This window comes from Oncorhynchus nerka, linkage group LG24, assembly GCF_034236695.1.
Source record: "Oncorhynchus nerka isolate Pitt River linkage group LG24, Oner_Uvic_2.0, whole genome shotgun sequence".
Taxonomy (NCBI): Eukaryota; Metazoa; Chordata; class Actinopteri; order Salmoniformes; family Salmonidae; genus Oncorhynchus; species Oncorhynchus nerka.
Genome location: NC_088419.1, coordinates 9,879,629 through 9,906,352, shown reverse-complemented (window position 1 = coordinate 9,906,352; position 26,724 = coordinate 9,879,629). Strand labels below are relative to the sequence as shown.

At 45.9% G+C, this 26,724-nt stretch overlaps 2 protein-coding genes across 7 annotated transcripts in view; one reads left to right on the top strand and one right to left on the bottom strand.

Annotated features, from left to right (window-relative positions):
• The window catches only part of max (myc associated factor X), a 33,256-nt gene extending 18,943 nt beyond the window's left edge, over positions 1-14,313 (top strand). For 2 of the 5 annotated variants that reach the window (XM_065008595.1, XM_065008593.1), the window contains 4 exons: positions 830-949; positions 1,879-1,950; positions 10,161-10,299; positions 12,924-14,313. In XM_065008595.1, coding sequence (XP_064864667.1) covers positions 830-949; positions 1,879-1,950; positions 10,161-10,299; positions 12,924-13,114 — 522 coding nt within the window. In that variant the 3' untranslated portion in view covers positions 13,115-14,313. The remainder of the gene's footprint in view (positions 1-829; positions 950-1,878; positions 1,951-10,160; positions 10,300-12,923) is intronic. The other 3 variants (XM_065008594.1, XM_065008597.1, XM_065008596.1) reach the window with 3 other exon arrangements.
• A 5,767-nt stretch (positions 14,314-20,080) lies between these two features.
• The window catches only part of fntb (farnesyltransferase, CAAX box, subunit beta), a 61,988-nt gene continuing 55,344 nt past the window's right edge, over positions 20,081-26,724 (bottom strand). For both annotated transcript variants that reach the window (XM_065008591.1, XM_065008592.1), the window contains 3 exons: positions 24,226-24,337; positions 22,120-22,234; positions 20,081-21,859 (listed from right to left, as the gene is read on the bottom strand). In XM_065008591.1, coding sequence (XP_064864663.1) covers positions 21,722-21,859; positions 22,120-22,234; positions 24,226-24,337 — 365 coding nt within the window. In that variant the 3' untranslated portion in view covers positions 20,081-21,721. The remainder of the gene's footprint in view (positions 21,860-22,119; positions 22,235-24,225; positions 24,338-26,724) is intronic.

Genomic DNA, 26,724 nt, shown 5'->3' with positions numbered 1-26,724 from the left:
GATTTGATACGTAGCGACAAAATAGATTCTTTAAGACTCATTTCACTGTATAAGAACGCACCTAAATCTGTAAATGAATCAATCCAAATGCCTAGTTAATAAATAAGAATAATTAAATACTATCCTTCAAGATAGTGGCAAATACAAAGCCTCTGGGTATTACTAAACATTCCTGACCCAGAACAGAACTCCTAATAGTTGGTCAGTTAGGCCTAGTTGTCAGGTGTAGGCAAATTAGGAACTGTAATACTAAAACACGATGTCACCAATTTACCCACCTCATCCTCTCCCCTCATTTGAATAGGGTTGGTCTTTTTTTCCCCTCCCCTGGGCTTTATCTAGGTCACCACACCCACCACTCGCCCTGGTCTAAAGTGTTCTGCGTGTTTACTCCACACAGTTGTAGCTGCACTGGGGTCAGTTCTAATCACTGTAGGGGGGGTCGTGGTGGTGCCAGTGTTAATTTACCGGTTGTAGAAATAAAGGAAACCGTAGAATAGAATCATAAATGCATACTCTAGATCCATAGAAATTGTTATAGGATGATCTCTTGGGTGTCAGTCAGTTTCCTCCATGAACATCTCCTTTGCTGCCTCACCAACTCACCATGCCTGTCCTGTCTTGGCTGGCCGGACGGGCCAGGTCCTCAACCTGGTGCACGCTCTCAAACACAGAACGCTGAGCTGGTGGTGGTGGAGATTACGTAGAACAGTTGGTCGCAGAAGCTTGGTGTGTGTGTTTTCCTGTCCCCTGTCAGTCCAAACCTCGCTGGAGACCTCCCCCTCCCCTGCTAAATCCCCCCCCCCCCCCTGTGACTCTCTCATTGCAGGCTGACAAACGAGCACACCACAATGCACTGGAGCGGAAACGTAGGGATCACATCAAAGACAGCTTTCACAGCCTGCGAGATTCCGTGCCCGCCTTGCAAGGGGAAAAGGTTGGTAGAGAGGTAAAAACCCAAATCTCTTATGGAGGGGGGATCCTTTTAGGGAGGGGAGTGTTTTCCTGTGTGCATCCAGAGCCATGTATTTCAAGTTGGGACACTTTATTTATTAAAAAAATAAATATATATATATATATATATATATATATATATATATATATATATATTTTTTTTTTTTTTAAATACATTTCTAGATGTTCAGTTACGTATCATTGTTTAAATATTCCGCACTCAGTGTTAATGGGGTTCTAACATGGCTGCTATAGAATGTTGTAGTGTCATGTTAATGGGGTTCTAACATGGCTGCTATAGAATGTTGTAGTGTCATGTTAATGGGGTTCTAACATGGCTGCTATAGAATGTTGTAGTGTCATGTTAATGGGGTTCTAACATGGCTGCTATAGAATGTTGTAGTGTCATGTTAATGGGGTTCTAACATGGCTGTTATAGAATGTTGTAGTGTCATGTTAATGGGGTTCTAACATGGCTGCTATAGAATGTTGTAGTGTCATGTTAATGGGGTTCTGACATGGCTGTTATAGAATGTTGTAGTGTCATGTTAATGGGGTTCTAACATGGCTGCTATAGAATGTTGTCATGTGGATGGGGTTCTGACATGGCTGCTATAGAATGTTGTAGTGTCATGTTAATGGGGTTCTGACATGGCTGTTATAGAATGTTGTAGTGTCATGTTAATGGGGTTCTAACATGGCTGCTATAGAATGTTGTCATGTTAATGGGGTTCTGACATGGCTGTTATAGAATGTTGTAGTGTCATGTTAATGGGGTTCTGACATGGCTGTTATAGAATGTAGTAGTGTCATGTTACTGGGGTTCTGACATGGCTGTTATAGAATGTAGTAGTGTCATGTTAATGCATCATCATTTTCATTCTGGACATTCTATTCCTCATGTAATGCATTGTCTTACATCAGGTGGCGTCACTCCTACGCGACGCTCGTCCCTCAACAGGGACCAGTGCAGGCGGAATCGTCGCGCTGTCTGACGTAAGACTGCCATGTAATGTTGATGGGGAGCTTACATGGCTGCTATAGAATGTTGGTGTGTCATGTTAATGGGGTTCTAATATGGCTGCGATAGAATGTTGTAGTGTCATGTTAATGGGGTTCTAATATGGCTGCTATAGAATGTTGTAGTCATGTTAATGGGGTTCTAATATGGCTGCTATAGAATGTTGTAGTCATGTTAATGGGGTTCTAACATGGCTGTTATAGAATGTTGTAGTGTCATGTTAATGGGGTTCTAACATGGCTGTTATAGAATGTTGTAGTGTCATGTTAATGGGGTTCTAACATGGCTGCTATAGAATGTTGTAGTGTCATGTTAATGGGGTTCTAACATGGCTGCTATAGAATGTTGTAGTGTCATGTTAATGGGGTTCTAACATGGCTGCTATAGAATGTTGTAGTGTCATGTTAATGGGGTTTTAACATGGCTGCTATAGAATGTTGTAGTGTCATGTTAATGGGGTTCTAACATGGCTGCTATAGAATGTTGTAGTGTCATGTTAATGGGGTTCTAACATGGCTGCTATAGAATGTTGTAGTGTCATGTTAATGGGGTTCTAACATGGCTGCTATAGAATGTTGTAGTGTCATGTTAATGGGGTTCTAACATGGCTGCTATAGAATGATGTAGTGTCATGTTAATGGGGTTCTAACATGGCTGCTATATAATGTTGTAGTGTCATGTTAATGGGGTTCTAACATGGCTGTTATAGAATGTTGTAGTGTCATGTTAATGGGGTTCTAACATGGCTGCTATAGAATGATGTAGTGTCATGTTAATGGGGTTCTAACATGGCTGCTATATAATGTTGTAGTGTCATGTTAATGGGGTTCTAACATGGCTGCTCTAGAATGTTGTAGTGTCATGTTAATGGGGTTCTAACATGGCTGCTCTAGAATGTTGTAGTGTCATGTTAATGGGGTTCTAACATGGCTGCTATAGAATGTTGTAGTGTCATGTTAATGGGGTTCTAACATGGCTGCTATAGAATGTTGTAGTGTCATGTTAATGGGGTTCTAACATGGCTGCTATAGAATGTTGTAGTGTCATGTTAATGGGGTTCTAACATGGCTGCTCTAGAATGTTGTAGTGTCATGTTAATGGGGTTCTAACATGGCTGCTATAGAATGTTGTAGTGTCATGTTAATGGGGTTCTAACATGGCTGCTATAGAATGTTGTAGTGTCATGTTAATGGGGTTCTAACATGGCTGCTATAGAATGTTGTAGTGTCATGTTAATGGGGTTCTAACATGGCTGCTATAGAATGTTGTAGTGTCATGTTAATGGGGTTCTAACATGGCTGTTATAGAATGTTGTAGTGTCATGTTAATGGGGTTCTAACATGGCTGTTATAGAATGTTGTAGTGTCATGTTAATGGGGTTCTAACATGGCTGTTATAGAATGTTGTAGTGTCATGTTAATGGGGTTCTAACATGGCTGCTCTAGAATGTTGTAGTGTCATGTTAATGGGGTTCTAACATGGCTGCTCTAGAATGTTGTAGTGTCATGTTAATGGGGTTCTAACATGGCTGCTCTAGAATGTTGTAGTGTCATGTTAATGGGGTTCTAACATGGCTGTTATAGAATGTTGTAGTGTCATGTTAATGGGGTTCTAACATGGCTGCTCTAGAATGTTGTAGTGTCATGTTAATGGGGTTCTAACATGGCTGCTATAGAATGTTGTAGTGTCATGTTAATGGGGTTCTAACATGGCTGCTATATAATGTTGTAGTGTCATGTTAATGGGGTTCTAACATGGCTGCTATAGAATGTTGTAGTGTCATGTTAATGGGGTTCTAACATGGCTGCTCTAGAATGTTGTAGTGTCATGTTAATGGGGTTCTAACATGGCTGCTATAGAATGTTGTAGTGTCATGTTAATGGGGTTCTAACATGGCTGCTATAGAATGTTGTAGTGTCATGTTAATGGGGTTCTAACATGCTATGGGGTTCTAACATGGCTGCTATAGAATGTTGTAGTGTCATGTTAATGGGGTTCTAACATGGCTGCTATAGAATGTTGTAGTGTCATGTTAATGGGGTTCTAACATGGCTGCTCTAGAATGTTGTAGTGTCATGTTAATGGGGTTCTAACATGGCTGTTATAGAATGTTGTAGTGTCATGTTAATGGGGTTCTAACATGGCTGTTATAGAATGTTGTAGTGTCATGTTAATGGGGTTCTAACATGGCTGCTCTAGAATGTTGTAGTGTCATGTTAATGGGGTTCTAACATGGCTGCTCTAGAATGTTGTAGTGTCATGTTAATGGGGTTCTAACATGGCTGCTCTAGAATGTTGTAGTGTCATGTTAATGGGGTTCTAACATGGCTGCTATAGAATGTTGTAGTGTCATGTTAATGGGGTTCTAACATGGCTGCTCTAGAATGTTGTAGTGTCATGTTAATGGGGTTCTAACATGGCTGCTCTAGAATGTTGTAGTGTCATGTTAATGGGGTTCTAACATGGCTGCTCTAGAATGTTGTAGTGTCATGTTAATGGGGTTCTAACATGGCTGCTCTAGAATGTTGTAGTGTCATGTTAATGCTTCATAATGCAGAAGCCTTACACTCTAAGTACATGGCTCTGGGTGTGTCCTGTTGACATTCTGAGTGAATGGGATGGGAGGGGGATAGGGGTATGTCATTGCATTGCAATGTGTTGATATGATATGTATGTTTGATGTAATGTTGCTGTACTTCATATTTCAAAGGTAATGCCACGGATAATATAGCTACTTCAATGTATTCTATAGATGGGTAGTTATGACATGGAAGAGCGAGGGAATGGAGAGTGGAGGAGAAGAGAGCGTTGTACCCAGACATGTGTTCTAACCAGAAACACGGACACAGGCTAGTGTCAGGAAGTTGTGTGCAAACCTTTAGCTTTTTCCTGTTTTGACATCTCTGACATGGAGGGCTGTTTTTTCTTTTCAAACAAACCAACCAACAAGACCCCCCCCCACACCACCACCACCAACACTGGTGTAACATAACACTATGGTCGCTTGGTAACCAAGATTGCTTTCGGACAGGAGGGCGAATAGAAGTGATGGAACTGCTAGCTATTGCAGATGGCTGTTGGCGAGTTAGTCAACGTACAAGGTAGACCCAGCCAAATTACATTGTCGTGATCGTACAAAATTGGGACGCTTCCTGTTTACACATGCAAGTAGTGCCTCAAGGGCTTATATTTTGAGTGCCAATCCTTTCAGCCTGGACTATTTGATTTTTTTTTTTTTTTTTACAAAAAAAAAATGTTTTTGTTGATGCAGAGACTGAAGAAAAAGCAAGACATTTCACTAACACCTTTTTCTTTTGGTTCATATATTAAACAATTAATCATATTTTTATTTGTCTCATTGTTATTCGTACCGAGTCGATGGGTATGAGGTAGAAACACTATATATACACAAAAGTATGTGGACACCTTCAAATTACTGTATTCGGCTATTTCAGTTTCTCAAATTTCTGCCCTGCTAGAGCTGCCCCGGTCAACTAAGTGCTGTTATTATAAAGTGGAAACTTCTAGGAGCAACAACGGCTCAGCCCCGAAGTGGTAGGCCACCCAAGGTCACAGAGTGGGACTGCGTAGCGAGTCAAAAAATGGTCTCCTCAGGTTGCAACACTCACTACCGAGTTACAAACTGTTCGGAAATGGCAGGGCAGCCGCACACGAGCCTAAGATCACCATGCGCAATGCCAAGTGTCGGCTGGAATGGTGTAATGCTTGCCGCCATTGGGACTCTGGAGCAGTGGAACTGGAGTGATGAATCGCACTTCACCATCTGGCAGTCCGACGGATGAATCTGTTTTTGGCGGATGCTAGGAGAACGCTACCTACCCCAATAATGCATAGTACCAACTGTAAAGTTTGGTGGAGGAGGAATAATGGTCTGGGGCTCTTTTTCATGGTTTGGGTTAGGCCCCTTAGTTCCAGTGAAGGGAAATCGTAACGCTACAGCACACAATGACATTCTAGATGCTTCTGTGCTTCCATGTTTGGGGAAGGCCCTTTCCTGTTTCAGCATGACAGTGCCCCCGTGCAGAAAGCGAGATCCATACAGAAATGGTTTGTCGAGATCGAGAACTTGACTGGCCTGCACAGAGCCCTGACCTCGCCTCCATCGAACACCTTTGTGATGAATTGGAATGCCAACTGCGAGCCAGGCCTAATGGCCCAACATCAGTGTAGGACCTCACTAAATGCTCTTGTGGCTGAATGGAAGCAAGTCCACGCAGCATTGTTCCAACATCTAGTGGAAAGCCTTCCCAGAAGAGTGGAGGCTGTTAAACCAGCAAAGGGGGGACCAACTCCATATAATAGCCTGTGATTTTGTAATGAGAAAAGCAGGTGTCCACATACTTTTGGTCATGTAGTCTATGTCCATATAAGTAAGGGTGTAAGTGACTAGGCAACAGGATAAACCGTAACAGCGGTGTATCTGATGAGTCCATGATAGGTTCTTAGTGATGTGCACACCAAGTAACTTGAAGCTCCCGACCTGCTCCACTACAGCCCAGTCGATGTGGATGGGGGCGTGCTCAGTTTCCTGTAGTTCATGATTTGTTGACGTTGAAGAGGTTGGCACCAAGCTGCCGGTTCTCTGATCTCCTCCCTGTAGGCTCTCGTCGTCGGTGATCAGGCCTAACACTATTGTTGCCTGTAAACTTAATGATGGCGTTTGAGTCGTGCATGGCCACTTAGTTGTGGGTGAACCGGGTGTACAGGAGGGGACTAAGCACGCACCCCTGAGTTGCCCCCGTGTTGAGCGTCAGCCTGGTGGTTGTGCTGTTGCCTACCCTCACCACCTGGAGGCGGCTCATCAGGAAGTCCAGGATCAAGTTGCAGAGGGATATTTTTAGTCCCAGGGACCTTAGCTTAGGGATGAGCTTGAATGGCACTATGGTGTTGAACGCTGAGCTGTTAATGAACAGCATTCTCACGTAGGTATTCATTTTGTCTAGGTGGATGAGGACAATATGGACTGAAATAAAGATTGCATCATCTGTGGATCTGTTGGGGCAGTATTCAAGTTGGAGTGGGTCCAAGGTGCATGGAATGATGGTGTTGATGTGAGCCTTTCAAAGAATTTCATGGTTACTGATGTGAGTGCTATGGGGCGATAGTCATTTAGACAGGTTGCCTTGGCGTTCTTGGGGACAGGGACTATGGTGGTCTCCTTGAAACATGTAGGTTTTACAGACTGGGTCAGGGAGAGGTTAAAAATGTCAGTGACGACACCAGCTGGATGTCCACCTGGCTGCCTTGTGAATGTTAATCTGTTTAAAGGTCTTCCTCACATTGGCTATGGCGAGCGTCATCACACAGTTGTCCGGAGCAGCTGGTGCTCTTATGCATGGTTCAGTATTGCCAGCCTCGAAGCGAGCATAGAAGGTATTTCACTCCTCTGGTAGGCTCACTTCACTGGGCAGCTCGTGGCTGGGTTTCCCTTTGTAATCCAGGATAGTTTGCAAGCTCTGTCAGAGCCGGTGTAGTATGATTCAATCTTAGTCCTGTATTGATGCTTTGCCTGTTTGTTGGTTTGTCGGAGGGCATAGTGGGATTTCTTAGAAACGTCTGGATTAGTGTCCCGCTCCTTGAAAGTGACCGCTTTAGCGCAGTGTGGATAGGATAGTCATGAACGGAGCTCATCCAGTTTATTTTCCAGTTAGTGCACTTCACCAGAACAGAGGGTAGAAGAAATGTATCCACTCTGACGTCGTCTCGTCAGGGATGCAGTGCGCCGTAACTCTTGAGTGTCGGGGAGTTAAGCCTGATCAGTGATAACCAGTATTTCTTTCACCTCCAACTCATTGAAGCAGAAGTCCTGGTCCAAATTGAGGTTAGTGATGGCTGCTCTGATGTCCAGAAGCTCTTTTCGGTCACAAACGATGATGGAAAAATAACGTAGGAAAAAAGTTATGATCAGTGAAAAGAAATGCACAAAATGGCACAATTGGTCAGGAGCCGTAAAATGGACTCTATTCCCTCCAGCGCCATTCTGCCTTAGTTCACGACCCAGCTACGATCTGGTTCATATAGAGTCAATGATCTGAGCAGGCCAGACCCAGCTACGATCAGGTTCATATAGTCAATGATCTGAGCAGGCCAGACCCAGCTACGATCTGGCTCATATAGAGTCAATGATCTGAGCAGGCCAGACCCAGCTACGATCAGGTTCATATAGTCAATGATCTGAGCAGGCCAGACCCAGCTACGATCTGGTTCATATAGAGTCAATGATCTGAGCAGGCCAGACCCAGCTACGATCTGGTTCATATAGAGTCAATGATCTGAGCAGGCCAGACCCAGCTACGATCTGGTTCATATAGAGTCAATGATCTTAGCAGGCCAGACCCAGCTACGATCTGGTTCATATAGTCAATGATCTTAGCAGGCCAGACCCAGCTACGATCTGGTTCATATAGTCAATGATCTTAGCAGGCCAGACCCAGCTACTATCACATCGGTGCCTTTGGGAGAGCCGAAGGACTGGAACTGTGACAATTTTTTTCCCATGTAAGACAGCTTAATTTATCCACCAATGTTGGTTGATGTCTGTGAGCAGGAAGTTGTTCCCAGTTGTGTACGTCTACCTGAGTCTGCCTTTATTGGGGATATATGAGTGGGGATCCATTGACTTAAGTGGTTCAGGAAACATACTTTTTAGTATCAGGGTGAATAATACTATACTACCAATGTTTGTGGAGTTATCTGGTGATCTTGTAGACTTGATTATTTGGGCATCAGGTAGCCTAGTGGTTAGTGTTGGGCCAGTTACCGAAAAGTTGCTGGATCGAATCCCCGAGCTGACAAGGTAAGCGTGGCCCGGGGGGGAGGTTGGCAGCGTGGCCCGGGGGGAGGTTTGCAGCGTGGCCCGGGGGCGTCGGCAGCGTGGCCCGGGGGTCGGCAGCGTGGCCCGGGGGGAGGTCGGGAGGTCGGCAGCGTGGCCGGGGGAGGTCGGCAGCGTGGGGGGAGGTCGGCAGCGTGGCCCGGGGGAGGTCGGCAGCGTGGCCCGGGGGAGGTCGGCAGCGTGGCCCGGGGGAGGTCGGCAGCGTCGGGGGAGGTCAGCGTGGCCCGGGGGGAGGTCGGCAGCGTGGCCCGGGGGGTCGGCAGCGTGGCCCGGGGGAGGTCGGCAGCGTGGCCCGGGGGAGGGGGTCGGGGTCAGCGTGGCCCGGGGGGAGGTCGGCAGCGTGGCCCGGGGGAGGTGTTTATGGTAGCTGGCAGCGTGGGAGGTGTTTATGGTAGCCCGGGGGAGGTTGTTATGGTAGCGTGCAGCGTGGCCCGGGGGAGGTCGGCAGCGTTATGGTAGCGGGGGAGGTAGGCAGCGTGGCCTAGAGGGGTCGGGGGGTTGTTAGGTCGGGGGCAGCGTGGCCTAGGGGGAGGTCGGCAGCGTGGGCTAGAGGGGTCGGGGGGAGGTCGGGTAGCTGTGCTAGAGCGTGGCCCGGGGAGGTCGGCAGCGTGGAGGGGTCCGGGGTCGGCAGCGTGGCCTAGAGGGGTCGGGGGGGAGGTCGGCAGCGTGGCTGTGCTAGGGGGCGTCGGCAGCGTGGCCTGGTTAGAGAGAACACTGCACCACCATTGTGAGAGCAGCCAAATAATTACATTGAGGGCCTGTCTGAGGACACTTTTCAGTCTGTTTTAAGCTAGATTTACAGCAGTAGTATTACAGTAGGGGTCGATGGGTCAGTCAGTATAGTGAGTTATTACGGTAGCTGTGCTAGAGGGGTCGGTGTAGGGAGGTTGTTATGGTAGCTGTGCTAGAGGGGTCAGTGAAGGGAGGTTGTTATGGTAGCTGTGCTAGAGGGGTCGGTGTAGGGAGGTTGTTATGGTAGCTGTGCTAGAGGGGTCGGTGTATGGTAGCTGTGCTAGAGGGGTCAGTGTAGGGAGGTTGTTAGGGTAGCTGTGCTAGAGGGGTCAGTCGGTGAGGGGTCAGGGGGAGGTTGTTATGGTAGCTGTGCTAGAGGGGTCAGGTGTAGGGAGGTTGTTAGGGTAGCTGTGCTAGAGGGGTCAGGTGTAGGGAGGTTGTTATGGTAGCTGTGCTAGAGGGGTCAGTGAAGGGAGGTTGTTATGGTAGCTGTGCTAGAGGGGTCAGTGAAGGGAGGTTGTTGTGCTAGCAAATGTGATTTTAATAAGGACACTGACATCTTTCCTTGTCATATTTGAGTTTTCCCTTTATTGCCAACAGCAATCTATCAAACAGGCGTCCCGAGCTCAGATTCTAGACAAAGCCACGGACTATATCCAGTACATGAGGAGGAAAAACCACACCCACCAGCAGGACATCGATGACCTGAAGAGGCAGAACGCACTGCTGGAGCAGCAAGGTGAGTATGATGGAGAATCTACTGTACCTACGGACCATCTCTACCTGTAGTATGATGGAGAATCTACCGTACCTACGGACCATCTACCTGTAGTATGATGGAGAATCTACCGTACCTACAGACCATATACCTGCAGTATGATGGAGAATCTACCGTACCTACGGACCATCTACCTGTAGTATGATGGAGAATCTACCGTACCTACGGACCATCTACCTGTAGTATGATGGAGAACCTACCGTACCTACGGGCCATCTACCTGTAGTATGATGGAGAATCTACCGTACCTACAGACCATCTACCTGTAGTATGATGGAGAATCTACCGTACCTACGGGCCATCTACCTGTAGTATGATGGAGAACCTACCGTACCTACGGACCATCTACCTGTAGTATGATGGAGAATCTACCGTACCTACGGACCATCTCTACCTGTAGTATGATGGAGAATCTACCGTACCTACGGACCATCTACCTGTAGTATGATGGAGAACCTACCGTACCTACGGACCATCTCTTCCTGTAGTATGATGGAGAATCTACTGTACCTACGGACCATCTACCTGTAGTATGATGGAGAATCTACCGTACCTACGGACCATCTCTACCTGTAGTATGATGGAGAACCTACTGTACCTACGGACCATCTACCTGTAGTATGATGGAGAACCTACTGTACCTACGGACCATCTCTACCTGTAGTATGATGGAGAATCTACCGTACCTACGGACCATCTACCTGTAGTATGATGGAGAATCTACCGTACCTACGGACCATCTACCTGTAGTATGATGGAGAATCTACCGTACCTACGGACCATCTACCTGTAGTATGATGGAGAATCTACCGTACCTACGGACCATCTACCTGTAGTATGATGGAGAATCTACCGTACCTACGGACCATCTACCTGTAGTATGATGGAGAACCTACCGTACCTACGGGCCATCTACCTGTAGTATGATGGAGAATCTACCGTACCTACGGGCCATCTACCTGTAGTATGATGGAGAATCTACCGTACCTACGGACCATCTACCTGTAGTATGATGGAGAATCTACCGTACCTACGGACCATCTCTACCTGTAGTATGATGGAGAATCTACCGTACCTACGGACCATCTCTACCTGTAGTATGATGGAGAATCTACCGTACCTACGGACCATCTCTTCCTGTAGTATGATGGAGAATCTACCGTACCTACGGGCCATCTACCTGCAGTATGATGGAGAATCTACCGTACCTACGGACCATCTACCTGTAGTATGATGGAGAATCTACCGTACCTACGGACCATCTCTACCTGTAGTATGATGGAGAATCTACCGTACCTACGGACCATCTCTACCTGTAGTATGATGGAGAATCTACCGTACCTACGGACCATCTCTACCTGTAGTATGATGGAGAATCTACCGTACCTACGGACCATCTCTTCCTGTAGTATGATGGAGAATCTACCGTACCTACGGGCCATCTACCTGCAGTATGATGGAGAATCTACCGTACCTACGGACCATCTACCTGTAGTATGATGGAGAATCTACCGTACCTACGGACCATCTCTACCTGTAGTATGATGGAGAATCTACCGTACCTACGGACCATCTCTACCTGTAGTATGATGGAGAATCTACCGTACCTACGGACCATCTCTACCTGTAGTATGATGGAGAATCTACCGTACCTACGGACCATCTCTACCTGTAGTATGATGGAGAATCTACCGTACCTACGGACCATCTACCTGTAGTATGATGGAGAATCTACCGTACCTACGGGCCATCTACCTGCAGTATGATGGAGAATCTACCGTACCTACGGACCATCTCTACCTGTAATATGATGGAGAATCTACCGTACCTACGGGCCATCTACCTGCAGTATGATGGAGAATCTACCGTACCTACGGGCCATCTACCTGTAGTATGATGGAGAACCTACCGTACCTACGGACCATCTACCTGTAGTATGATGGAGAATCTACCGTACCTACGGGCCATCTCTTCCTGTAGTATGATGGAGAATCTACCGTACCTACGGACCATCTACCTGTAGTATGATGGAGAATCTACTGTACCTACGGACCATCTACCTGTAGTAGGATTAGTAACCTACCGTACCTACGGACCATCTCTACCTGTAGTATGATGGAGAATCTACCGTACCTACGGGCCATCTACCTGTAGTATGATGGAGAACCTACCGTACCTACGGACCATCTACCTGCAGTATGATGGAGAATCTACCGTACATACGGGCCATCTCTTCCTGTAGTATGATGGAGAACCTACCGTACCTACGGACCAGCTCTTCCTGTAGTAGGATTTGTAACCTACCGTACCTACGGACCATCTCTTCCTGTAGTAGGATTAGTAACCTACCGTACCTACGGACCATCTCTTCCTGTAGTAGGATTAGTAACCTACCGTACCTATGGACCTTGTTTCTGTAGCGTGTGTTTGTCTGCTTATGGGTCAAATTTGGACATTGACCTTTGACATTTACCTCTTCATCTTCTCAACCCTTTTCTTTATTCTCCTTTGCTCCCTCTCCTCCATCCTTTCTTTTTCCTCCCTTTCTCTGTCCTCTCCTTCTCCCCATTCTCTTTTCCCTGTAGTGCGTGCCCTGGAGAAGGTGAAGGGTTCGACGCAGCTCCAGGCCAGCTACAGTTCTTCAGACAGCAACCTGTACACCAACCCTAAAGGCAGCGCTGTGTCCGCTTTCGACGGAGGCTCTGACTCCAGCTCCGAGTCCGAGCCAGAGGAACCCCCAGCCCCAAGGAAGAAGCTCCGTGTGGAGGCCAGCTAGGACTCTGGACTAGCCCACAGTGCCACGCCTGGTGTGGAGGGGTACTGCAGGCACGGGTACTGGTCCAGTAGTCAGTACTTATCCTGTAATTCCCACTACATTCTTTCTCTGGATGTGCTCTCACTGCATAGTGAATACTCCAATCCTTCCCTCATGATCTGTCTATCCTGAAGTCTCTTCATCACGCTATCCGAGGGACAGGGAGCTGGGAGGAAGAACATTGATTTTTAGAACATAACGTGCAAGGAAAAAAACAACATTTTCCCTTTCTCGCTCTCTCTCCCCTTTCCTCTCCTCTCTCAGCAATGTCAACTATCCAAAACTCTCTCCTCCCAGTGGAAGGCTACGGAGAGAAGAGGCGTACTCCTCCAAGCACTGCTGAAATATTATTTTGTTTTGTTGTGTTTTTTTGTTGTCTTTGTCTGTTTTAGAATTTACACACGTCAAGAAGAGTCGTCCTGTCTGTCGGAGAAGCTTACCTTTTTTTAAACCATTTTTTAAAACCAATTTTTTTTCCACAAAAAGAACTTGAAGCTAAATATTGATGTAAAACTGAAAGAAAAACCCACCTCAGGCCCATATAATTAGTTTTCCATTTTGACACATGGTGAAATTAAAACAAATATAATCCCCTTTGTAGAAAATCATTGTTTTGGAAAAAAGGACTAGATTCCTTCTCTTTTAGCTTGAACTAGTGAATGAGTTTAGGTGGCTGAGTCAGTAATCTCCATGTTTTAAAGAAATACAAACGTTATTGATTGTATGTTTTCAAGTTCTCAAAAAAATGTTATGCATTTTGTATTCTCACAAATTTGTCACTTGTAGTTGTGCTTCAAAGGCATGAAATAGATATGAATGTCAATGTAGTTCCCATTTTCTATTCAATTTGAGGAGAAAATGGCGTCCCTGTCAAGGTGTTGTGAATTACACAGTGAACTCTTAATGTCGGCGACTCCCCAAGTGAAAAAAAAAAAGAAAGCGTTTTGCGTCTCTAGGAAATGTGTGTATGTTTATCTTTTCAATTATCTCCCCTCCCTCCCCCCCTTTTAGGGTATGAATAATGTAAACTAAATAATCTTTGTCTGAATCCAGTCCATGGAAATTACAAGTATGTTGTACATACTGCCAACAATTGTCTTGCAAGTTGAGGCCTACCTTTACTATGAGACTATAAATAAAACTATTTTATCCTTTAAAAAGTGTGATTCTGTATTTTGTTGCAGGTTCTTCTGTTAAGTGGACAACGTAGCCAAACATAATCTGAAGAGAAATTATACGTTATACATGTTGTCACCTGCATTGTAAATAACAGGTGTAGACTAACAGTGAAATGCTTATGGGCCCTTTCCAACAATGCAGAGGGGGAGGGGACGGGACGGAAAACAACAACTTGGCATCAGGACTGAGTTGATGTGCCGGGGTAACAGGTAATTGAGGTAGATATGTAGTGACTTGGCATCAGGACTGAGTTGATGTGCCGGGGTAACAGGTAATTGAGGTAGATATGTACATGTATGTAGGGATGAAGTGACTTGGCATCAGGACTGAGTTGATGTGCCGGGGTAACAGGTCATTGAGGTAGATATGTAGTGACTTGGCATCAGGACTGAGTTGATGTGCCGGGGTAACAGGTAATTGAGGTAGATATGTAGTGACTTGGCATCAGGACTGAGTTGATGTGCCGGGGTAACAGGTAATTGAGGTAGATATGTACATGTATGTAGGGACGAAGTGACTTGGCATCAGTACTGAGTTGATGTGCCGGGGTAACAGGTAATTGAGGTAGATATGTAGTGACTTGGCATCAGTACTGAGTTGATGTGCCGGGGTAACAGGTAATTGAGGTAGATATGTAGTGACTTGGCATCAGGACTGAGTTGATGTGCCGGGGTAACAGGTAATTGAGGTAGATATGTAGTGACTTGGCATCAGTACTGAGTTGATGTGCCGGGGTAACAGGTAATTGAGGTAGATATGTACATGTATGTAGGGACGAAGTGACTTGGCATCAGTACTGAGTTGATGTGCCGGGGTAACAGGTAATTGAGGTAGATATGTAGTGACTTGGCATCAGTACTGAGTTGATGTGCCGGGGTAACAGGTAATTGAGGTAGATATGTACATGTATGTAGGGATGAAGTGACTTGGCATCAGGACTGAGTTGATGTGCCGGGGTAACAGGTAATTGAGGTAGATATGTAGTGACTTGGCATCAGTACTGAGTTGATGTGCTGGGGTAACAGGTAATTGAGGTAGATATGTAGTGACTTGGCATCAGTACTGAGTTGATGTGCCGGGGTAACAGGTAATTGAGGTAGATATGTACATGTATGTAGGGATGAAGTGACTTGGCATCAGTACTGAGTTGATGTGCCGGGGTAACAGGTAATTGAGGTAGATATGTACATGTATGTAGGGATGAAGTGACTTGGCATCAGTACTGAGCTGATGTGCCGGGGTAACAGGTAATTGAGGTAGATATGTAGTGACTTGGCATCAGGACTGAGTTGATGTGCCGGGGTAAAAGGTAATTGAGGTAGATATGTACATGTATGTAGGGATGAAGTGACTTGGCATCAGTACTGAGCTGATGTGCCGGGGTAACAGGTAATTGAGGTAGATATGTACATGTATGTAGGGATGAAGTGACTTGGCACCAGTACTGAGCTGATGTGCCGGGGTAACAGGTAATTGAGGTAGATATGTACATGTATGTAGGGATGAAGTGACTTGGCATCAGTACTGAGTTGATGTGCCGGGGTAACAGGTAATTGAGGTAGATATGTACATGTATGTAGATATGTAGTGACTTGGCATCAGGACTGAGTTGATGTGCCGGGGTAACAGGTAATTGAGGTAGATATGTAGTGACTTGGCATCAGTACTGAGTTGATGTGCCGGGGTAACAGGTAATTGAGGTAGATATGTAGTGACTTGGCATCAGGACTGAGTTGATGTGCCGGGGTAACGGGTAATTGAGGTAGATATGTAGTGACTTGGCATCAGGACTGAGTTGATGTGCCGGGGTAACGGGTAATTGAGGTAGATATGTAGTGACTTGGCATCAGGACTGAGTTGATGTGCCGGGGTAACGGGTAATTGAGGTAGATATGTAGGGATGAAGTGACTTGGCAACAAGATCAACGCGTAGTGCTGTGGTTACTGAGGAGTCTAAATAATTAGTGCAGAAAAGGGTCAATGCAGATTAGTCCAGGTAGCGATCTGGTTAACTCTTCAGCAGTCTTGTGGGTAGAAGCTGTTCAGGGTCCCGTTGGTTCCAGACTTGGTGAATGACATGCAGTTCAGGATTTGAACATTGTTTAAACCCTCTGTGTCAACCTATCCTACAGAGTTATGAGATGAATGACAGAACTGTGTTCCTGTGTTTACGGAGTGCTGACAGTCCATCCATCCACCTAGAGGACTGTGTTTACTGAGTGCTGACAGTCCATCCACCTAGAGGACTGTGTGTTCCTGTGTTTACTGAGTGCTGACAGTCCATCCATCCACCTAGAGGACTGTGTTTACTGGGTGCTGACAGACCATCCATCCACCTAGAGGACTGTGTGTTTACTGAGTGCTGACAGACCATCCATCCACCTAGAGGACTGTGTGTCCCTGTGTTTACTGAGTGCTGACAGTCCATCCATCCACCTAGAGGACTGTGTGTTCCTGTGTTTACTGAGTGCTGACAGTCCATCCACCTAGAGGACTGTGTGTTCCTGTGTTTACTGAGTGCTGACAGTCCATCCATCCACCTAGAGGACTGTGTGTTCCTGTGTTTACTGAGTGCTGACAGTCCATCCATCCACCTAGAGGACTGTGTGTTTTTCTGGTTTGTAATGGCAGCGGGTATCCAGGGCTGCGTTCAGTACGACAAAACGGTGTGCAAACGAATTCAATGGAAACGGAACTGTTACTCTGTTGGCCCAGAGGGTGATTACCTTATGGTGTGTGTGTGCTGCCTGAGTTTTGTGATTTCAAACGGCCACACGCCACCAAATAGGAGCAAATGTAACTCAAAACCACAAAACGTAGCAAACACAGCTAATTGAACACACCCCAGGTGCGTGTCTGGTGTCAAAATGACTGATGGGGGGAGGCATATATAACTCCTGTCATGTCATACAACTGGTTTGCCCTCGCAGGAAAAACATAGGGTGTGACACCCTATACACTACATAATACACTCCTTTTGACAATGGGCCATAGGACTCAAAGTCAAAAGTAGTGCACTATGTAGGGAACATAATGCCATTTGGGACAGAGCTGTGTTATGATAGAGGGCAGTTCTGTGAGCCGTTTGATGACAAACTAGCCAACAGGGTTGAAGAATTCAAAGAACTGCTTACCCTTCTGACTTCTCAGAAATGAAATGGGTGGAGGCCAGAGACATACATGTAGAGTTTAGACAACTTTTATATTGTTCTAATTCCAGACATTCAGTTACATTGTTAAAATAATGCTCCTTCTGGACATTCTATTCCCCATGGGGTTCTAACATGGCTGCTATAGAATGATGTAGTGTCATGTTAATGGGATTCTAACATGGCTGCTATAGAATGTTGTAGTGTCATGTTCATGGGGTTCTAACATGGCTGCTATAGAATGTTGTAGTGTCATGTTAATGGGGTTCTAACATGGCTGTTATAGAATGATGTAGTGTCATGTTAATGGGATTCTAACATGGCTGCTATAGAATGTTGTAGTGTCATGTTAATGGGGTTCTAACATGGCTGCTATAGAATGTTGTAGTGTCATGTTCATGGGGTTCTAACATGGCTGCTATAGAATGTTGTAGTGTCATGTTAATGGGGTTCTAACATGGCTGCTATAGAATGTTGTAGTGTCATGTTAATGGGGTTCTGACATGGCTGTTATAGAATATTGTAGTGTCATGTTAATGGGGTTTTAACATGGCTGCTATAGAATGTTGTAGTGTCATGTTAATGAGGTTCTAACATGGCTGCTATAGAATGTTGTAGTGTCATGTTAATGGGGTTCTAACATGGCTGCTATAGAATGTTGTAGTGTCATGTTAATGGGGTTCTAACATGGCTGCTATAGAATGTTGTAGTGTCATGTTAATGAGGTTCTAACATGGCTGCTATAGAATGTTGTAGTGTCATGTTAATGGGGTTCTAACATGGCTGCTATAGAATGATGTAGTGTCATGTTAATGGGGTTCTAACATGGCTGTTATAGAATGTTGTAGTGTCATGTTAATGGAGTTCTAACATGGCTGCTATAGAATGTTGTAGTGTCATGTTAATGGGGTTCTAACATGGCTGCTATAGAATGTTGTAGTGTCATGTTAATGGGGTTCTGACATGGCTGTTATTGAATGTTGTAGTGTCATGTTAATGGGGTTTTAACATGGCTGCTATAGAATGTTGTAGTGTCATGTTAATGGGGTTCTAACATGGCTGCTATAGAATGTTGTAGTGTCATGTTAATGAGGTTCTAACATGGCTGCTATAGAATGTTGTAGTGTCATGTTAATGGGGTTCTAACATGGCTGCTATAGAATGATGTAGTGTCATGTTAATGGGGTTCTAACATGGCTGCTATGGAATGTTGTAGTGTCATGTTAATGGAGTTCTAACATGGCTGCTATAGAATGTTGTAGTGTCATGTTAATGGGGTTCTAACATGGTTGCTCTAGAATGTAGTGTCATGTTAATGGGGTTCTAACATGGCTGCTACAGAATGTTGCAGTGTCATGTTGATGCATCATAATGCAGAACTCTCAATGTCCCAACTCTTTGTATATATAGTGGGGAGAACAAGTATTTGATACACTGCCAATTATGCAGGTTTTTCTATTTACAAAGCATGTAGAGGTCTGTAATTTGTATCATAGGTACACTTCAACTGTGAGAGACGGAATCTAAAACAAAAATCCAGAAAATCACATTGTATGATTTTTAAGAAATTCATTTGCATTTTATTGGGATGGTGTTATTGGGGTTGTACTAATCCTTCTTTCTCCTCCAAACACGGCGAGTGGAGTTTAGTCTCATCAGACCACATGACCTTCTCCCATTCCTCCTCTGGATCATCCAGATGGTCATTGGCAAACTTCAGACGGGCCTGGACATGCGCTGGCTTGAGCAGGGAGACCTTGCGTGCGCTGCAATATTTTAATCCATGACGGCGTAGTGTGTTACTAATGATTTTCTTTGAGACTGTGGTCCCAGCTTTCTTCAGGTCATTGACCAGGTCCTGCCGTGTAGTTCTGGGCTGATCCCTCACCTTCCTCATGATCATTGTTGCCCCATGAGGTGAGATCTTGCATGGAGCCCCAGACCGAGGGTGATTGACCGTCATCTTGAACTTCTTCCATTTTCTAATAATTGCACCAACAGTTGTTGCCTTCTCACCACACTGCTTGTCCTGTAGCCCATCCCAGCCTTGTGCAGGTCTACATTTTTATCCCTGATGTCCTTACACAGCTCTCTGGTCTTGGCAATTGTGGAGAGGTTGGAGTCTGTTTGAGTGTGTGGACAGGTGTCTTCAGAATTCTAACTGGTTGGTAGATGATCAAATACTTGTGTCATGCAATAAAATGCTTAAACACATACTTATAAATCATACAAATGTGATTTTCTGGATTTTTGTTTTAGATTCTGTTCCTCACAGTTGAAGTGTATCTATGATTAAAAAAATTAACCTCTACATGCTTTGTAAGTAGGAAAACCTGCAAAATCGGCAGGTGTATCAAATACTTGTCCTCCCCACTGAATATGGCTCTGACTGGAGCTAGTAACTATTGAAGATATTCATCTGGATAACTTCAGATTGGCTTAAACAGCTTTACACAGAGGAGTTTAGGTCAGTCATCCAAACGTTCTGCACTGGTGGTATGAACATTTATTTGGTTAATTCACCTTAGTCAGACGACCACAAACAGTCACAGTATATATTAAATTTCTGTATAAAGTAAATAACTCAAGATACCAACAATTTATACTCAGGCCTTTATTTGGACAGCCCTAATTTTCTCCTCTTCTCTCAATCCCTTGTTTGTCAGTTGGGGACCAGCAATCAACCCATTTTTGCTGGATGGATACTTGTAGTCCACTTCTCAGCAAGCACACCGCTCCACATTTACAGTCCCGTCACAACGTTCACACCCCTTTAACTCTTCCACAATTTGTGTTGCAGACAGATTTGAATATGAATTACATTTAGATTGTGTCATTGATACCCATAATTTCAGAGGTGGAATTTTGTTTGCAGAACATTTTGTTTTTAAAAATGCTGAAATGTTTTGAGTCAACTATTCACCCCTTTTGTTATGACTAACTTATGTTCAAGAGTAACAGTGTTAAAACAAGTCACATGGACCCACTGTGTTCAATATTAGTGGTTAACATGATTTTTGAATGACTGCCCTACACATTCAGGTAAGGCCCCTCAATCGAGTAGTGCATTTCAAGCACAGATTCAACCACAAAGACCAGGGAGGTTTTTCAATGCCTTGCAAAGAAGGGCACCGATTGGTAAAACATAAATATCCCTCTGATCATTATGAAGTTATTTATTACACTTTGTATGGTGTATCAATACACCCAGTCACTACAAAGATACAGGCGTCCTTCCTAACTCAGTTGCCGGAAAGGAAGGAAACTGCTCTGGGATTTCACCATGAGGCCAACGGTGAGGATGGCTCAACATTGTACTTACTCCACAATACTAACCTAATTGAAAAGAAGGAAGCCTCCATACATCCTGTTTGCAACAAGGTACTAAAGTAATACTGCAAAAAATGTGGCTAATAAATTAATGTTTTGTCCTGAATACAAAGTGTTATGTTTGGGGCAAAATCCAATACCACGTTCCATATTTTCAAGAATACTAGTGGCTGCATCATGTTATGGGTATATTTGTCATTGTTAAGGACTGGGGAGTTTTTCAGGATAAAACAATTAACAGAATGGAGCAAAGCACAGGCAAAATCCTAGAGGAAAATCTTTCTACCAAAAAGATGAATTCACCTTTCAGCAGAACAATAACCTAAAACACAAGGTCAAATCTACACTGGATTTGCTTAACCAAGACAACATTGAATATTTGAGTGGTCTAGTTACAGTTTTTACTTATATCTACTTGATATAAGACTTGGCATTCAAGTCTTATCAATGATTAACAACCATTACTTTTTAAAGAATGTGTGAACTTATATTAAAAAAAAACAATTTTTTTTTTTTTAAAGGTAGAATTCTGTGTAGATCGTTGACCAAAAATGACAATTTAATCCATTTTAATCCCACTTTGTAACATCAAAAATTTGGAAAAAAATCAAGTGGTGTGAATACATTCTGAAGGCACTAGAAGTTGCTCCTAACCACAGATCTAGGAACAGATTTCCCCTGAATCCTAAGGTGGATGACAAAAATATCTGATCCTGTATCAGGGGTTATGTGCCACTACTACCTTATCCCAGAGTTTATCATTGCAGCCGTAGTGCAAAAGAATCACCGATATAGACAAACCTTGCATCCCAAATAACTATTCATTCAAGATAAGCGATTCGGAGCATCGCCTTCATGCTCAAATTGACCCCCCTCAAATACGCTCATAGCCATGCCTACACTGTGAGCACTAGGAGTGGTCAGCGGTAGTGTTGCAGGCCGAGGACCCCTCTTTCTGTGCAGGCACGGGGACAGGCAGCTGGTGGAAGTGTTGGATGGCCTGGGCTACCTTCTCTGGACAGATGTTGTAGACGGGGTGGCTGGGGGCCTGGAGAGAAGAAAGCAGAACTTTTTAAAGCCATGTAAAATGTGGATTCCATCAAAGAGTGGGCCACCAGCTAAAACGTAAACAATGTAAGCGTTTACATGATAGGACAGGAACAGGAAACGGTCCACTTCCGGGTCATACTGTATGATGTTCATGCTAATTTAAACAAGAAAGTGTCTAACAAATCAGAAAGGGGAGCATGATACTCTTTAAAAAAAATCTGGATGAAAACATTCTCGAAAAAACTCCTAGAGGCTCACCAGTCTGTTCTCCTCCCGGCCGACGATCAGCTCGTGGTGCAGATCCATGTTGCCAAAGTGCTGCGCTACGGACAGACCACTCAGACAGTAACAGGTGTGGTAGAAGTCTCTGGATCTTGAGGAGGAAAGGAAGAGGAACGTGTTGAAAGGAGGTTCTTGTTTCTGCAATCAATTTATTGTAAAAATAAAATTTAAAAAAAGGGGGTGTGTCTGTATGTAACTGCCAAAATAAAGGAAACACCAACATCAGGAGTCTTAACAGGACACCACGAGCCTCCAGAACAGCTTCAATGCACCGTGAATGTATTTAAATTTAGATGGGATGACAGCCAAATCATTCAGAGTTGGTCCACTCTCGGTCTCATCCGGGGCGGCAGGGTAGCCTAGTGGTTAGAGCGTTGGACTAGTAACCGGAAGGTTGCAAGTTCAAACCCCCGAGCTGACAAGGTACAAATCTTGTCGTTCTGCCCCTGAACAGGCAGTTAACCCCACTATTCCTAGGCCGTCATTGAAAATAAGAATTTGTTCTTAACTGACTTGCCTAGTTAAATAAAGGTTAAATGTTGTTTTTTTTTAAATAAAATTAAAAATCCCCTTCGAGAAGACTAACCAAAGCAGTATATTTGATCAGGTGGCGCGCCCTGGGAACCGTCTCCGGCAGCGGTCTGTATACAGTATGTATAGTACTGGTGAAAAGAACACTGCCCTGTGCGGTCCCAACTGAAGTTGTGCCCACCTCAGAGTGTGCGTTGCCAACTCGTACCTTGCTGGGACCGATCAGCTAGGAAGTTGGTGATCCGTGTGATAAGCATCAAGTCCTCAGTCTGATGCAAAATGGAGGGGGTGTCTGGTGGTGGTGTTGATTATTTAAAAGAGATTTAAGAGAGACAGGTCTATACACATTTGATGCAGATGGATGAGAGGTTTTTGGGACAGGTACAACAATAGATTGTTTCCATAGAGACGGCATTTCCAATGTATATCAAGGGGCCACTGGAAGAGAGAGAAGACACCGCTCAGCTGAGCGGAAGTGTTTCAAGACACTACCACTTATGTCATCAGGCCACGGACTCTTTCGTGTACAAAAAAAAAACACTTGTACGACTACCTCGCGCGTTCTCGGTTGCCATGACATCCTCCTCCAGACGGGCCGGGGGAGCGGGGTGAAGAACTAAGAACTTAGTTAATTGGCTGTAGAGAGGCACACCCTCTTGTTGTCCAGGCAGGGATCGATACGTTGCCTCGCTTGTATATGTAGTGTGTGTGTGTAGTGTGTGTGTGTGTAGTGTATATGTAGTGTATATGTAGTGTGTGTGTGTAGTGTATATGTAGTGTGTGTGTGTGTAGTGTGTGTGTGTAGTGTCTATGTAGTGTGTATGTAGTGTGTGTGTAGTGTCTATGTAGTGTGCATGTAGTGTGTGTGTGTGTGTAGTGTATATGTCGTGTGTGTGTGTAGTGTATGTGTAGTGTGTGTGTAGTGTGTGTAGTGTATGTGTAGTGTGTGTAGTGTGTGTGTATGTGTAGTGTGTGTGTAGTGTGTATGTAGTGTGTGTGTAGTGTATATGTAGTGTAAATGTAGTGTGTGTGTAGTGTGTATGTAGTGTGTGTGTGTGTGTAGTGTATATGTAGTGTGTGTGTAGTGTATATGTAGTGTATATGTAGTGTGTGTGTAGTGTGTATGTAGTGTGTGTGTAGTGTGTATGTAGTGTGTGTGTAGTGTATATGTAGTGTGTGTGTAGTGTATATGTAGTGTGTGTGTAGTGTATATGTAGTGTGTGTGTAGTGTGTGTGTAGTGTGTGTGTAGTGTGTGTGTAGTGTATATGTAGTGTGTGTGTAGTGTATATGTAGTGTATATGTAGTGTGTGTGTGTGTGTGTGTAGTGTATATGTAGTGTATATGTAGTGTGTGTGTAGTGTATGTGTGTGTATATGTAGTGTGTGTGTAGTGTGTGGTGTATATGTAGTGTATATGTAGTGTGTGTGTAGTGTATGTGTGTGTATATGTAGTGTATATGTAGTGTGTGTGTAGTGTATGTGTGTGTATATGTAGTGTGTGTGTAGTGTATATGTAGTGTGTAGTGTGTGTGTAGTGTGCAGGGTACATACTTGCCAGGCTTGTCCAGCAGCCCTCCAGCAGGGTTCTGACAGCAGAGGAGGATGTACTCCTGCAACGCCTGCTGCTCAAACATCCACTTCTGCAGGCTCAATGTAGAGTCCCCTGTTGGTCAACAAAAAATGAACAAAAACTCCAAAACCAATTATATTAGTTATATGGGAGGTAGCCAGAGGCTAGTACTTTTCAGACCAGGGGTCGTAGAAAATGTGGTCCGCCTGCCGCTCTGGCTATCGATTGGTCCGCCCGCCCGTCGGTCCGCCTCTCTGTCTGTCTGTCTGTCTGTCGGTCCGCCTCTCTGTCTGTCTGTCTGTCGGCCTCTCTGTCTGTCTGTCTGTCTGTCTGTCTGTCCGCCTCTCTGTCTGTCTGTCTGTCTGTCTGTCGGTCCGCCTCTGTCTGTCTGTCTGTCTGTCTGTCTGTCTGTCTGTCTGTCTGTCTGTCTGTCTGTCTGTCTGTCTGTCTGTCTGTCGGTCCGCCTGTCTGTCTGTCTGTCTGTCTGTCTGTCTGTCGGTCCGCCTCTCTGTCTGTCTGTCTGTCGGTCCGCCTCTCTGTCTGTCGGTCCGCCTCTCTGTCTGTCGGTCCGCCTCTCTGTCTGTCTGTCTGTCTGTCGGTCCGCCTCTGTCGGTCCGCCTCTCTGTCCGTCTGTCTGTCTGTCTGTCTGTCTGTCTGTCTGTCTGTCTGTCGGTCGGCCTCTCTGTCTGTCTGTCTGTCGGTCCGCCTCTCTGTCTGTCTGTCTGTCTGTCCGCCTCTCTGTCTGTCTGTCTGTCTGTCTGTCTGTCTGTCTGTCCGCCTCTCTGTCTGTCTGTCTGTCTGTCTGTCGGTCCGCCTCTCTGTCTGTCTGTCTGTCTGTCTGTCTGTCGGTCCGCCTCTCTGTCTGCTGTCGGTCCGCCTCTCTGTCCGCCTCTCTGTCTGCTGTCGGTCCGCCTCTCTGTCTGTCTGTCTGTCGGTCCGCCTCTCTGTCTGTCGGTCCGCCTCTCTGTCTGTCTGTCTGTCTGTCGGTCCGCCTCTCTGTCTGTCTGTCTGTCTGTCTGTCGGTCCGCCTCTCTGTCTGTCTGTCTGTCCGCCTGTCTGTCTGTCGGTCCGCCTCTCTGTCTGTCTGTCTGTCTGTCTGTCTGTCGGTCCGCCTCTCTGTCTGTCTGTCGGTCCGCCTCTCTGTCTGTCTGTCGGTCCGCCTCTCTGTCTGTCTGTCTGTCTGTCTGTCGGTCCGCCTCTCTGTCTGTCTGTCTGTCTGTCGGTCCGCCTCTCTGTCTGTCGGTCCGCCTCTCTGTCTGTCTGTCTGTCGGTGCGCCTCTCTGTCTGTCTGTCTGTCGGTCCGCCTCTCTGTCTGTCGGTCCGCCTCTCTGTCTGTCTGTCTGTCGGTCCGCCTCTCTGTCTGCCTCTCTGTCTGTCTGTCTGTCGGTCCGCCTCTCTGTCTGTCTGTCTGTCTGTCGGTCCGCCTCTCTGTCTGTCTGTCTGTCTGTCGGTCCGCCTCTCTGTCTGTCTGTCTGTCTGTCGGTCCGCCTCTCTGTCTGTCTGTCTGTCTGTCTGTCGGCCTCTCTGTCTGTCTGTCTGTCGGCCTCTCTGTCTGTCTGTCTGTCTGTCTGTCTGTCTGTCTGTCTGTCTGTCGGTCCGCCTCTCTGTCTGTCTGTCTGTCGGTCCGCCTCTCTGTCTGTCTGTCTGTCTGTCTGTCTGTCTGTCTGTCTGTCTGTCGGTCCGCCTCTCTGTCTGTCTGTCGGTCCGCCTCTCTGTCTGTCTGTCTGTCTGTCTGTCGGTCCGCCTCTCTGTCTGTCTGTCGGTCCGCCTCTCTGTCTGTCTGTCTGTCGGTCCGCCTCTCTGTCTGTCTGTCGGTCCGCCTCTCTGTCTGTCTGTCGGTCCGCCTCTCTGTCTGTCTGTCGGTCCGCCTCTCTGTCTGCTGTCGGTCCGCCTCTCTGTCCGCCTCTCTGTCTGTCTGTCGGTCCGCCCCTCTGTCTGTCTGTCTGTCTGTCTGTCTGTCGGTCCGCCTCTCTGTCTGCTGTCGGTCCGCCTCTCTGTCCGCCTCTCTGTCTGCTGTCGGTCCGCCTCTCTGTCTGTCTGTCTGTCGGTCCGCCTCTCTGTCTGTCTGTCTGTCCGCCTCTCTGTCGGTCCGCCTCTCTGTCTGTCTGTCTGTCTGTCGGTCCGCCCCTCTGTCTGTCTGTCTGTCTGTCTGTCTGTCTGTCTGTCGGTCGGTCGGTCCGCCTCTCTGTCTGTCTGTCTGTCTGTCGGTCCGCCTCTGTCTGTCTGTCTGTCTGTCTGTCCGCCTCTCTGTCTGTCTGTCCGCCTCTCTGTCTGTCTGTCTGTCTGTCTGTCTGTCTGTCCGCCTCTGTCTGTCTGTCTGTCTGTCTGTCTGTCGGTCCGCCTCTCTGTCTGTCTGTCTGTCTGTCTGTCGGTCCGCCTCTCTGTCTGCTGTCGGTCCGCCTCTCTGTCCGCCTCTCTGTCTGCTGTCGGTCCGCCTCTCTGTCTGTCTGTCTGTCGGTCCGCCTCTCTGTCTGTCTGTC